This window comes from Macrobrachium rosenbergii, chromosome 12 (assembly GCF_040412425.1).
Source record: "Macrobrachium rosenbergii isolate ZJJX-2024 chromosome 12, ASM4041242v1, whole genome shotgun sequence".
In the NCBI taxonomy this organism is placed as follows: domain Eukaryota; kingdom Metazoa; phylum Arthropoda; class Malacostraca; order Decapoda; family Palaemonidae; genus Macrobrachium; species Macrobrachium rosenbergii.
The window spans coordinates 7,927,437-7,941,764 of record NC_089752.1 but is presented as its reverse complement, the minus strand read 5'-3'; the positions used below and the strand labels follow the sequence as shown (position 1 = coordinate 7,941,764).

General features: G+C 35.6%; 1 protein-coding gene across 5 annotated transcripts in view; it reads right to left on the bottom strand.

Annotated features, from left to right (window-relative positions):
• ssp3 (short spindle 3) overlaps positions 1 to 14,328 on the bottom strand; it is a 130,791-nt gene that overhangs the window by 78,790 nt on the left and 37,673 nt on the right. For all 5 annotated transcript variants that reach the window (XM_067113448.1, XM_067113450.1, XM_067113452.1 and 2 more), the window contains 3 exons: positions 12,054 to 12,194; positions 9,640 to 10,342; positions 7,173 to 7,299 (listed from right to left, as the gene is read on the bottom strand). In XM_067113448.1, coding sequence (XP_066969549.1) covers positions 7,173 to 7,299; positions 9,640 to 10,342; positions 12,054 to 12,194 — 971 coding nt within the window. The remainder of the gene's footprint in view (positions 1 to 7,172; positions 7,300 to 9,639; positions 10,343 to 12,053; positions 12,195 to 14,328) is intronic.

The window sequence follows — 14,328 nt, the reverse complement described above, 5'->3', positions numbered from 1 at the left end:
AATAGGTAACCTCTCTCTCTCTCTCTCTCCCTCTCTCTAATGAAATATGAATTACTGTATCATTAACATAAAAATATGAAACAAATTCTAGGAAGTTCATGAAGCCATCAAATGAGCTCACGCATACGTTACAATTTTTTTATTTGCTCTGACGTAGGCTCCATGACAACACACTACTGGCTGGAAGGGTTGGAAGCAGCCAACCACAAAGCAGGGCACCAACTTTCCTGGTTGCTGATTGGCTTGTAGCAAGACACACTATTGGCTGGAAGTGTTGAAGGGATGGATTGAGCCTCAATGTGAAGTAAAACAGGTTTGGGGAGGTGGACGGATTGAGCCTCAGTGTGAAACAGTATTACGCAACACTGATTATGGTAATAATGAGTCGAAACAGAGGTGCCAATACTTCTATACGCTATAAATTCACTAACGGCAACTTTTATACAGACGTGAGAGTTGGGCCAGTTGCCACACTGTGCCACAGACGTCTTTTCACAGCCATCAGTAATGCTTATGACTTCAGGAGGGAAAGTACTGCATCTCTCTCTCACATGAGTCTTTTTGTAAATTTCCTTGTAAATATACGAAGGGGTTGCTGTTGTTTTTTGTTTTTGTCTTTTACGATAGTATGTCGGTTGTAAATGTAATTTTACAAAGAAAATTGCAAAGAAATATTAGAAAAAGCATGTAAAAGTAAAAAAAAAAAGTTACTGAATCTTCCTTCTCATAAATTTATGTGAATATTTTTCAACAAATATGCAAAAAATTTGTTACTGCTTTTATTTCTTATCTGTTTTGATATTGTGTGAGCAGTAATAATAATTTTACAAAATACAATAAATTTATTTATTAGAAAAACATACATAAGTTGGTAAAATTTATGATTGTCTTGTAAATGAGGCTCCACAAGGGGTTGTAAATAGTCATTTTCAACTTCTCGTGGAAGGTAGGGAAAATTTTTTAGAATTTTTTTATTTATACAGTGTAAATGTCCGTGTCATTCTCTTTCCATTGATGTGATTTTTTTTTTTATTTTGCCGACCTCAAAGTTTCCCCAGTCTGGGGTGCTGCACATTGATAAACTATGCCGTCCCTTAAGGGTTATTTTTCACTGAGAAATATTCACTAATTACTGTATTTTCATATAATTTTCATGAATAAATGCACTTTTTGTGATAAAACTATTAAAATACTCAGGTATATGCATTTTTAGAGGGTTTTTCTGTGTTTAAACTATCAAAATGGGCAGTTCTAAATGTTTTTAGAGGGGTTTCAAGTATTGCGGATTTTAGCTATTTCAACGGGGGTGTGGAACATCCCATGAATCTACGAGTTCACTATATATATATATATATATATATATATATATATATATATATATATATATATATATATATATATATATCAACATTACACACAGGTGAAAAAGAAAGAAGAGGTGAAGGTCTGACCGGTTCCGACTTTATTTCCAAGCCATTGATGAAGGACTGATACAGTGTGTGAGAAGTCACAAATATATATACTAAAGAACAGTTTTGACGAACATACACAACCGTTAGAGGCTCCATATCCCCACTCAGGCGGTAAAATCAAAGGTAAAAGAGTGGTTTTTAAAACTCATTTGGCTAAAAATCACAATGGACTCTCAGGGGACATTGCTGATAAACAGACCATACCCCACCTCAGATCCACACCTGACAGGTGTCATGGAGGCGGAGTTTGGAAACTCATTAACATTACTACCCTCTTCAGAGATGTATGAAAATAGGATTATCATATTTGTAAACACATGTTAACGAGGGTAGTTATGTTAATGAGTTTCCAAACTCCGTTTTCCATGACACCTGTCAGGTGTGGATCTGAGGTGGGTATGGTCTGTTTATCAGCAATGTCCCCTGAGAGTCTATTGTGATTTTTAGCCAAATGAGTTTTAAAGGCCACTCCTATCGACACCGCCTGAGTGGGGATATGGAGCCTCTAATGGTTGTGTATGTTTCAGTACTGTTCTTGTAGTATATATATTTGTGACTTCTCACACTCTGTATCAGTCCTTCACAACAATTTTGAAATAAAGTCGAAACCTGTCAGACCTACACCCTGCTTCTTATTTTTCACCTGTGGTAATGTGTGATAAATGAATCTTACAAAAGTGATAATAATCATATATATATATATATATATATATATATATATATATATATATATATATATATATATATATATATACACACACACACACACACACACACACATATATATATATATATATATATATATATATATATATATATATATATATATATATATATATATATATATATATATATATATATATATATATATACATATACAGTCCCTGGTTAATGGCGATCCCATTTTATGGGGCTTGTCTAGTGATGAAATTTGGCAATTTTTGGTGCCAAAAATCGCCAATTTCTGGTTATCGGCGCAGATACATACCTAACAGAGGCACCGGTAACCTAAAATCAGCGCTTTTTGGTGCCGATAAGCCCCAAAAATCGCCGATTTTCTGTTAGCAGCAATTTTCAGCTATCATCACACCCTCAGAATGGAACCCCGCCAATAACCGGAGACTGCCTGTATATATATAATATATATATGTGTGTGTGTGTGATGCTCCTTTTGGTAGGAAGGATGCTGCAACCACCACAGGTTTTATCAGCTTTACTGTGTTGTTTAAAAGATTTATCATGCTATGCAATCTGCTGCATATTAATGATGAAATTTTCTACAATAGAATTTACAATTTGGATACTTACCTGCTTTAATGTTAGCTTGCATCTTCAAGCCATAGGCATGATCAGCACTCAAGGTAAAAAAAAAAAAGAAAAATGCTTGGCTAACCTGTTTTCCACCAGGTATGTGTAGAATGTTTTTGTTCTAGTCAGAATTCTTTTTGACAACCCAAAAAGATTTGGGGAAAAGGGGTGGGGGGCAGTTTCAAACTTTAACAGAATCTAAATATTCCTTATAATATGTTTCATTATAAAAATTTTCATTATTTGGGATAAATCTTACCTACTGTTATAGTTAGCTGATGCGTACACTGAGATATGGAAAGTGGGTTGCTGCACCTAAAAGAACATCTGCTCAGCACAGCAAACTTCAAGTTTCCTTAAACAATCTTACCCTACCCGGTAAGTATTGCCACCAAAGGTGGATCCACAGTGTGGAGTAAGGTAATCAAGAATAACAAAAGTCCAAGAAGCCTTGGGGAAACGGGCTGCTTCTTCAGAAGCAGTGTCAACAGAGATCCTTGTGCCTGGGTCCAACAATGCAAAGGTACAATCATATGCATACAATATACCTTCATGCTCCCAAAAGCTCAGCCGGCTGACTAGACCATAAACTGTTGCATAATAGTTGAGGTAACAGGAGGCGACACATGGCTGAGAGGGAGACAGAGGGAAGAGAGAACACAAACTCTACCACAAACAACTGATCTACAGACATGACAGGGGTTCGTATGACGTCACAACTGGAAAACGCTCACCTGCTTGAGAAAACAGTTCCAGTTTCAGAGGTACTTCTAACAAGGAATTAACCTTAGCTTCCATGATAGCAACTGCTGAGGAGCAAGTGTAGTGATAGAGTGGTACCTCAACTTAACAGACCTCAACTTAGTGGATTTCATTGCAAGTGAACTCTTTGATGTCCAATAATAATAATATTACTTTTACTTAGCGGAAAGTCTGGTAAGTATGATAGGATTATTGGACAGTGGACTGAGCCTGCCCAAGCAGATGACCTCTTGTCATGAGTGGATGATCTATGAAGTAAGCTAGGGGTATCTGACAATAAAGAACTGAGGCTTTCCTGTTTGATCCTGTGAAGGTGGATGGTGAATAAATAAACAAACACACACACACAGACACGCAACAAATACTTTCCTCGGTGTGGGTGGACAGCAGATGGTGAATGAACAGACAAATACGCACAAGTGACCAACACTTTCCTGGGTGCACCTGTAAGTGTGGATAGTAAACAAGCAAAAAACACAAGCACATGTCCAACACTCTCCTGGGTATACCTACAAGGGTGGACAATGAACAAAAGCACACTTTCACACAACTGTGCTTTCCTCTTTGTCTCTGTGAAGGTGGAAGGTGAACAAACACATGCACACACTTGTGCATATGTACATAGCACACACTTGTGTATATGTACATAGTTTGTGCAAACATAAGCATCGTGTTCGGGTAAACTACGCTCATGAATGTGTTTGCTTGCCTCTCTATCTCTCTCTCTCTTTTTTTTTATAAAGAATTTAAGGTTATTCTTAAAAAGAAACAATGTTCACATTTTTTTTGTATTGTATGGGATTTGTATACCATATTTTACAAACATAGACATATCTTGTGAGCTTAAGTAGGAGCAATTACGGACATATATATGTATTTAGAAGCAACTGATTTTGTAGGTATATCTCTGAATTCGAATGTTAAGTAATTCACTATTACAGATTGAATGATACTGTAATTACAAAATACTAGCTGTAAAGTGCTGTATATGGAATTATGCTAAGCTATAAACTACGTGAGTTGGCCCCATGGTACCAAATCATGTAAGTCATTGCCAGTCTTCATTACTTAGCAGATTTTGTCATTTAGCTGAAGGGGTAGAACCCCAAACTGTTTGTTAAGTTGCGATGCCACTGTAATCAGGATAGTGGTACCACTGTGAAGGATAAACACAATCATTTATATTCTTAATAGATCTGCCTTGTAACTGTGAAGATAAACCGAATTTGTAACAAGTTGAAAAGCAAGTAAAAGTTGAAGTTTATGAAAACAATTTGGTAACTATGTCTATCCGGGCAAAAATGGTACTTGACGAAGTAGTCACCTACTTGGTGAGTGACCCACTGCAAATGTTATTTGAAGACATCGTCACCTCTTTTTGGTGTGTTACCCCATTGGCGAACCTCATATATGTATTCAAAAATAATTGGAATTAGTCAAGAGAGAGAGAAAGAAATCTAGAGCACTCTCCTCCCACATAATGTGTTACCATCTCAGAGATGCCACACAGAACCTGCTTATAATTAGTCTCATAGAGAGATAGACATTACAATTTCATTTCTAATCATGTCAAAATGACTTAAGTATCAATTTCAAGTAAAAAATATTTATATTAGAAGCAGGAGCCGAACATGTCACAACTGAATCAGCAGAAGAGAAAGGGCCTTTAACATCAATAGAAACAGTGGTGACTTACTTTTTTGAGAGTAGTTTTACCAGACCATTGAGTTAAAAGAACTCTTCTACAGCTGGCCTGAAGGATTACATAGCAATCTTATAGGAAAAATTTATTAGTGGTAGATTAATTTTTATTTAAGAAGCTGCCAGGTTGTAAAAATTTTAGATTTGTTACCATAGGAAATTTTTTTATTTTCATTTAAAATCTTCATTGCGTGGTTTTTAAAATAGAAGTTTCTCAGGCATTTCGCTAAAATATGCTTTAAAGATACTTGCATTTGACATATCACAAATTGGCGGGGGGATTGTATGGTGTGCACATTAAAAAACTGTGTTAGATTACTATGTCCTATTCTTATTCTTGTTAAAAGTACTTCTTGTTTTCTATTATTTCTTGATGAAGATGGCCATTTTCTGATAGTGTCTTTAATAGTTCTTAATTTGTTTATTTTGGGGGTGTTACTCCAGTTACATTGCCATTTTTCCCATATCACTGAGTTAATTACATTTAGCCAATCTATAACTGAAAGATGGAATTGAAAGATAGGTAATCTTGTTGCTTCTTTTGTTGCAATATCCATTTTTTCACTCTTTCAATTCCTACTTGAGATGGAATTCAACATAAAACCTAAGGCTGAAGTCACATTCACCTACCCATACAACTGACATATATGGTATGACTTAAGCTCTGCTGAATACACCCTGTTGATACTAAATTAATTTCTGTAAAACCTAATACCTTTGTTTTTCCTATTCCGAGTAATATGGCAAAAAGAAATTCTAAACATGTTTGATGCAGAAAGGTCAGCCAAGCATTATTCTTTTTTTCTTTGAATGCCAATCACACCTACAACACAAAGATGTTAAGCTAACTTTAAAAGTAGGTAAGTTTCATCCCAAAATAATGGGTTTCAGAAGTTACATAATCACAGAAAAGAATGACTACATAAGATCAGGAGATGGCATTTGTAGTTTTGGGTGCTTTATGTTCATTTTCACTACCATTAATACAAGCATGAGCGGGATCCAACGTACTTTAATATATGATCTGAGGAACTAAAACTTAATTTGAATTTCCAGAATAATAATTTTGAAGTGCTTCTTTAGCACTTCTATTAACTTTGTATTTAAAATTTCTACGGAGGCATAACTTTAATATAATTAACTGCTGACCTTGCAGCACTGTTCTGCTGTGAAAACAGAAGGTTAAGACAATTTTTTTTTTTTACTAAATGATATGGTAGCAAATGCGACATCTGCTCAAGGTATAGAGTGATCAGTATACCATACATAATGTAAAGTTTGCATCCCAATATGAATTGTTTTCAATATCGAGGCGTAAATGCATAATTTTTAGATATAAAATGTGTGCAGATTTGTGCTTTAGGTATGGTCAAAATATGGAGGAGTTCTATTCGAAAAAATGTTATTTTTACACTCAGTAACAAAAAAATTCTGTTGGGTTAGTGATATATAATTGTTCATAAATAGTCCCTTTAATTTTAAACTTTTTTAGTTGGTAAGCCACTAACCTTTACTCTTATTACAAATTCCATGGCTACTAAGTTATGGTAAAGTGAGACAGGTTGCTGGATATTCATACAACTATTTTTAATTACCATGATCACATGACTCTATCAAGATGAAAATTTCACGCCTAGCCCAAAACCCTTCGGAAAGAGTTTACACTCATATGTTCAAGATACTCATATCAAGAGAAACTATACATACTAACAAACTACATCCAATACCCAAGTGCAAGTATCTTTTCCCTGGAACATAACGCACCTTTCTTTAGCAGCAGGACAAGAAGTCCATCAAATAAATATCAAGAAAAATGCACAAGTAAATACACAAAAAACCCCGAGATATCCTGTACACAACAGCTGGGTTAAAAACAGTTCACCTAGAAGTACCTATTCAATACCACAAATAAAAGTAAGAGTAACTTACCTTAATTTCTTCTTTTTCTGTTTCTTCAATTTGTTTCTTTAAGCGCTGCTCCTCTTGAATGGCTGACTCCAGGGCAACTATGTTGAACATTTCCTCCTCATCCATTATACTATCGCTATCATAACTTCTGCAGAAAGAAATGAAGGTCATACAAAACTATAAAATCATTCACTAATTAGTAACAACAGCACACTGCTACTGTTTTGCAGCAGTTTAGCCATACAATTAATCATTGCATGACCAAATAATCAATACTCAGTGTTGAGTGCGTTAAAGGATTAAATACTCGACCTTCTTTTTTACAAGATGGAAGCACCTGAAAGTTCCTTAAAGCTTTATGTCAATTATTACACATCTTTCTAGAGGGAACTTTCTTCATAAATAATATATCAGATATATCCTCAATACATTTAATCTAATTTACTTGTATTATTGTCTAAGATATGCAAAGTACTGCCATACTTATTTTACTTTATTTTGGAACCAAAGCAATAAACATATGACAGTAACTCCATTTGTAACATTTGAAAAAAAAAAAAATAGAGGATTAAAGAAGTTGCTTCAGCATGCAAATTTCTGTAAGTATGAACCAATCTAGAATGGAAAAAACTATATAGCTGAATCCTGTAAATTTTCCATTACAGATCACAAAAAAGTTGGTACATAATGTCAAATTCATAATTGAATACTTCTAACAGGAAAACCATTATAAAAGATTGATGGATGGCTGGATATTTAAACATCCTTATGACAACAAAATTAGTTCTTCAACTGTCAGCCTGTCATAATATTAAAGTTAAAAATTATTACAATTTTTAACTAAAAAATGAAAAAAATTCTTATTGAACAAGTTTAAGGACCATTAGTTTTAAACGCCTACTGACGTATCATCACGTCGACTAAAATTGTCTGTTGGGTGCCAAGTGGACGTATTTTCATAAATCACGACTACAAAAAATTTCAACCTTCGGTCAACTTTGACTTGACCGAAATGGTAGAAAAATGCAATTGTAAGCTAAAACTCTTACATCCTAGTAATATTCAATCATGTACCTTCATTTTGCAACAAACTGGAAGTCTCTAGCACAATATTTCGATTTATGGTGAATTTCTGAAAAAACAAAACTTTTTCCTTACGTCTGCGCGCGGTAACTCGGCCGAACATCTCAGAAATTCTTTTGTCACGTTGTCGTAATGTTTGCATCGTTTTACATTAGTCGTTACATAAAGTTTTATATATGAAAATGTGCGCAATTTCATGTAGAATACAACAGAAAATAGCTTATGGTTGTAGCTTTTATTAGTTTTGAAATATTTTCACATAAATCACGATAACTGCCAAAATTTCAACCTTCGGTCAACTTTAACTCGACTGAAATGGTAAAAAAACGCAATTGTAAGCTAAAACTCTTACATTCTAGTAATATTCAATCGTTTACCTTCATTTTGCAATAAATTGGAAGTCTCTAGCACAATATTTCGATTTATGGTGAATTTTTTAAAAAAACATTTTCCTTACGTCTGCGCGGTAACTCGGCCGAACATCTCAGAAATTCTTTCGTCACGTTGTCGTAATATTTGACCAGTTTTATATTAGTCGTTACATAAACTTTTATATATGAAAATGTGCGCAATTTCATGTACAATACAAAAGAAAATAACTCATGGTTGTAGCTTTTATCAGTTTTGAAATATTTTCATATAAATCACGATAAATAGAAAAAATTCGACTTTCGGTCAACTTTAACTCGACCGAAATGGTCAAAAACTGCAATTGTAAGCTAAAACACGTACAGTTTAGTAATATTCAATCAATTAGCTTCATTTTTCAACAAACGGGAAGTCTCTAGCACAATATTTCGATTTATGGTGAATTTTTGAAAAAAAAAAAAATTTTTTTATGTCCGCGCGTTACGAATTCATGCATCATTTTGTGATAATATTTTCTCTGTGTTGCTTTGATCGTTTTACAATTTGTTATATACCAAAATCATTGCAATTTAGTGTACAATACAAAGAAAAACAAAATAACCCGTTAGCTTTAACCGTTTTGCTCACAGCGCGATTTGTATAAAATTATATATGAAAAATTTTTTTTGCGCTGTCATATATTTCAATCTTTATATATGATAATGATATATTTTTCCATTTCTGATGGTTGCATACTAAACTTCAGGCAATGACAAAAAAAATGAGCCAAAAATGAACTCTTAATCTTAAAAACTAAGCGTGCTGTGATTTTTTGAAAAAAACTTTTTTTCCGCTTCGGCGCTAACTCACCGAACGCCGCTGGCATACGGGAGACGTTTTTGTAAATAGAGGCTCGGCGTTTAGGGTTAGGCTGCATAGTAAAGTTCTATAGAAATGAATTCCATTAAGTGGAAAAAATTAAACCCTGACAAATGAAAGTAAACAGCTACACTCAAGCTAAAGCAGCTAAAACTTCTAACAAATTAAAGAAGTTTACCTGTTATCACGTTCTGCTGGGAAAAGGAAGCGCTCTTGAATATCAACATCCTTATCTTCTGACTCATAACTAGAGAGCTTTCTTGAATCAGATACTTTGCCTTTATCAGAATCTTCAATATCACTTGTTTCTGATGTTTCGGGGATGGATGGATCACACAAGTAATTAATATTATTTGAATATTTTCCATGAAGATTTTCAGAGAGTGGTAAAGATTCACTTGCCTTCTGCGAAGCAACTTCCTTAATACCAACATTTGCTATATCATCACAAATATGCCCAACAATATCACAGGTAGGTGATTTGTTTTCTTTATTACTCCAAGCTATATTATCTTTCCCTTTATTCTCCCCTTTTGTGGCATGATTTTTTCTGAGTTCTTCTGCACTTTTACTTGCAGCTCTATTCCTCCTGTTCTCTATCCTTCTAGCTGCTGCCGACCTGGTACTGTTTGAAGATGTCTTCTTCCTCTCATTTGTTACATTATCATCTTTGGCAGACATAACACACCCCTGACTTTTTGATTTCTTGCCACTATATCCTCCTGAATTCAGTGCACTACGCTGAGTGTTTCCATTTGTGCTACTGACACTCTGGTTATCAACTTCTTCTTTAGTGCTGCTGTTACTTACAGCTAGTGAAGGCACAGACATGGCTGCACTAGGCATGTGGAAACGATTCTTCATCCCACGGCCTTTGTGACCTGAAAAAATAACCTATACGTTAGAAAAATACTGAAAAAAAGAGAAAGATCAATTGACTTCCATAGGGGTTTCCATTTAAAAATCCCCAAGTAAATAATGGTCTTTGTGTCTTGGACAAAACAGAATAACCTAAAGATGTATATGGGACTAATCCATAAAATATTTACCAAACCAACAAACAGCAAACATAACAAGAATGTTAATTAATAATTGTTGTGAATTTTGTTTAAATTTTTCACAGAAACAATATATAAAAGACCTATGTGCTACAATACTTGTTGGAGAAAATACAACCTATAATCCTATGGTTACCCTTGCAAGCGAACATATCAATATTGTTTAAAAATATAGAAAAAAAATCTCTGTTGCTTATGCTTACTGCCTTTAGGAGTATTAAGCAGAAGTAAGCAGACATATCCTGTATACTGTAAACACTGTAAAATTTGATTCATAACTATTCCATTTCTCTAAAAGCACCCGCATTTCATTTCATTTCAGCAGTCACCTATAGGATATACTTCCGTAACAGTTTTGATACTCCATCCTATGCAATATAAAATTAATAGAAAAGTAGAAAAAAATCTACAAAAATAGTTTTGGAACATCTATCTTCTGGAGGGAAGATTACCTAATCAAATTGGCCAAGAAAGAACTGGGAAGTGGAAAGCAATCTAAAAGACAAAAATAGGGATGGAAAATTGACAAGATAACTTGAATTGGGAATGGCAATGCATTGGCACATTTCTTCAGAGACAACAAGCACTGAAAAAATAACAGGAAAAGCAAAGACAAAGATTTTACAACAGATTTAACAGTAATATGAAAATCAACTAAAGCAGGAATGAACAAATTTAGTTATGTATGTCCAATAACAAAGCTTAATTGGACCTCCCAAAACTGAATTGGATGGAGATTAAATTTTTCTTTTAGCATAAAAATCCTAAATATTGCTCTCCCATCTGTTTAAAAGGACAAACAGATGTGCATAAACAAAGAAATGGACAGTTAATTCTTGTTGCTATTATAACAATACCAAAGAGAAATAATCACTACATTAAACATTAATTCACTTCTACCTATTGATTAGTCTCAAAAGTTATTTTAAAAATCAATTAACACAACAGTAAGTGGCAAAAAATAAAGAATCAAATTAAAAAACAAAAACCAGTGCCTTAAAGAATACAGAAAATATATGAATGTGAGGATATTTGTGAACATAGGATGCTGCAAATTCTGTCTTACAGTCCAAAACCTCTTAATAAGAATGGCTTTCAGATTTTACTGAAGAATTTTTTGCTTTTCGCTTAGTGTAATCTCTCATATTAAACTTTTAATCCTAGAAAACTTCATAATTCTTAATCATCTGCTAAATCCAGCTACAGGTATTTGAGAACTTCAATAAAGCATACTCTTAATAAGGGTATTCCATAACTCTTAATACCCTTGTCAATTTTGCCATAAGTATCTAAGAAAATGCTGAATAAAAAAATTACTAAAAATGCACAAAATAATATACTGTATCCAAATTTTTCTAACAAAAGGATTATAGTCAAACCATTTGACATAAGGGTATTCCATAACTCTTAATACCCTTGTCAATTTTGCCGTATAAGAAAATGCTGAATAAAAAAATTACTAAAAATGCACAAAGTAATATACTGTATCCAGATTTTTCTAACAAAAGGATTATAGTCCAACCATTTGACATACCATCATCTTTAAGACTACCACTCCGAGAATCTCTATTAGAATACGAATGCTGCTGGTACTGGCTACTATTATTGAGTGAAGCAGTACTTCCACCATGGCTCCTGCGACCTCTACGTACTACCTCCCAGCCTTCTCCATCATCTGTTAAAAGGTAGGTGAAAATAAAGAAGCTTTAAAAAATCAGTCCAATGCTACAGAAGAAACTGTAAAGATAATTCACCTCTGGTATCTTTCCCAGAAAATACCAACAATACTTGAAATCAAACCTCCCATATACTGTTAAGATAATCCGTAATGATGATGTCACTTTTGTGGATCCAACATACAGATTAAAAAAAAATCCTATCACAACTCCATCACTGCAGCCTTAAATAATTTTATCAGATGAATCCTGGAGTAGTAAGAAATAAATAGGCACTGTGCAAGTAGAATTAAGTCTCTGAATCCTTCCTAAGAAACAATGTTCTAACACTCTCAAAGTATACTTAGGAATCTTTTAGAGAAGCAATTTTTGTTTAGACAGTCTTATTGCAGAAGAGACAGCAAAATGACAAATTTTTGAAGTAATTTGTATTTTTCCTAACATACAAACCTCAGGTCTTTACATAGGAACTACCTTCAGTGTAAGCTGAAGCAGACTATTGTACACAACAAGGTTGTTCAGTAGTTGAACTACTGGTGGAAGGGGCGAGGGTTACCCTCATCACCTCCTGTCGCTGAGTTACACATCCACTTGCCTAATAGCCCAGGTATCAGAATGAGGGGTGGCTAGAGGTGGGCAGTAAGTAAGGAAAAATACAAATTACTTCCAAAATTTGTCATTTGTTCCAACACAAATACAAACCATCGGTCTTTACATAGGAAGACTTACTGATTGGTGGGAGGATCTGAGTAAGCTTCATAACCGACTGGAGGTTCACCTCACCTGGGACTTTTCCTGGTCGTGCAATGTCGAGCAAAGGAAGTAGTCCGATGCCTCTGATCAGGAGAACAATAGTGTGCTTGACTGTCACACTTCCAGGCTTTTCGAAGTAATGGGTACGAAAGTAAACATTACTGTATTCCGAAAAAGGCTTGGGAGAACACTATGTCGGAGACAATAGCTCTAAAATTAACTAATGGGTTAGTTTTACTGCCAATCCCTCACTCCCCTTGCTAGAGAGAGGGTAGGATCTGCTTCTATTAGATGATATCAATGGAAAAAATAGAAAGGCTGATCACTCGCCTGCATCTGTGCCCATCCAGCGCATGATGGGTTGAAACCTATCCTCTGTCCACCGGAAGAGGAGAGGTTTGAGAAAGGGAAAGGAGGGGGGCCAGTCACACACACTGACTTTCACTTCTGCAACCTTACATCTTAGACCAGGGGTTACCTGTCCCGCTAGGGGAATTGGATGAGCTACACATGTTGAGGCCACCATAGGATCCAAGGAAAAGGTGCCCAAGGACCTAAGGGCAATGTCCCTCAGGTAAAAGAAGGTGAATGTCGTATGGCACGACCACACTCCTGATCTCAGCACCTGATGTACCAAGTGGTTCTTCTTGAATGTGAGGGACAGAGCAATGCCCCTGACTTAGTGAGCTTTGAGCCAGAACTTACTCGAATCCTCTTTGTTTGACATTAAGTATGCCCATTTGGGGATAAAGGGGGAGGTAATTGTGGGAGGACTGATGAATGGGTATCTGGAATACATATCCTGCAGATCCACTGTAAGCATGAAGTCTGACTCCCTGATGGTCACGAGCACTGACTGTAACATTTCCATCTTGAACTAAGTCACAATGAGCAGATCAGGTCAAGGGCCAGGTGTGGTCTCCATCACCACAGTGCTTTCTGTAAGAGAAAGATCCTGCTGTAAAACCCCGGAGACCGATCTGTCACGACTTCCACAACACCCTTCTTCAGCATCGCCTTCACCTCATCCCGAAGAACAAGGTCCTTAGGCAAACCGGGAACATACATCTGTAGATGGACCGGAGGTTGGTGAGAGGTGGAGGAAACTCGAAAGGAAGTAAACAGCCCACTGGAAGGACATTCACTACCCGGGTCTCTGCTCTGAGTCACTACCATGTTGCCCAATGGCTCGACAGGCACCCCCACCAGTGGCAGAATACAGAGGGGAACGCCGGCCCTAGCATCCTCCTCCCTTCTTCTTCCCCTTACTTCCTCTACCTAGCTGAGCAGAAGACCGAAAGGGATGCTGATTTGCACCCTTTCTGATGGGGGCAGAAGGCTGCTGGGTGTTCCTACGAGGGACCTTAGGATTCTGGGGTT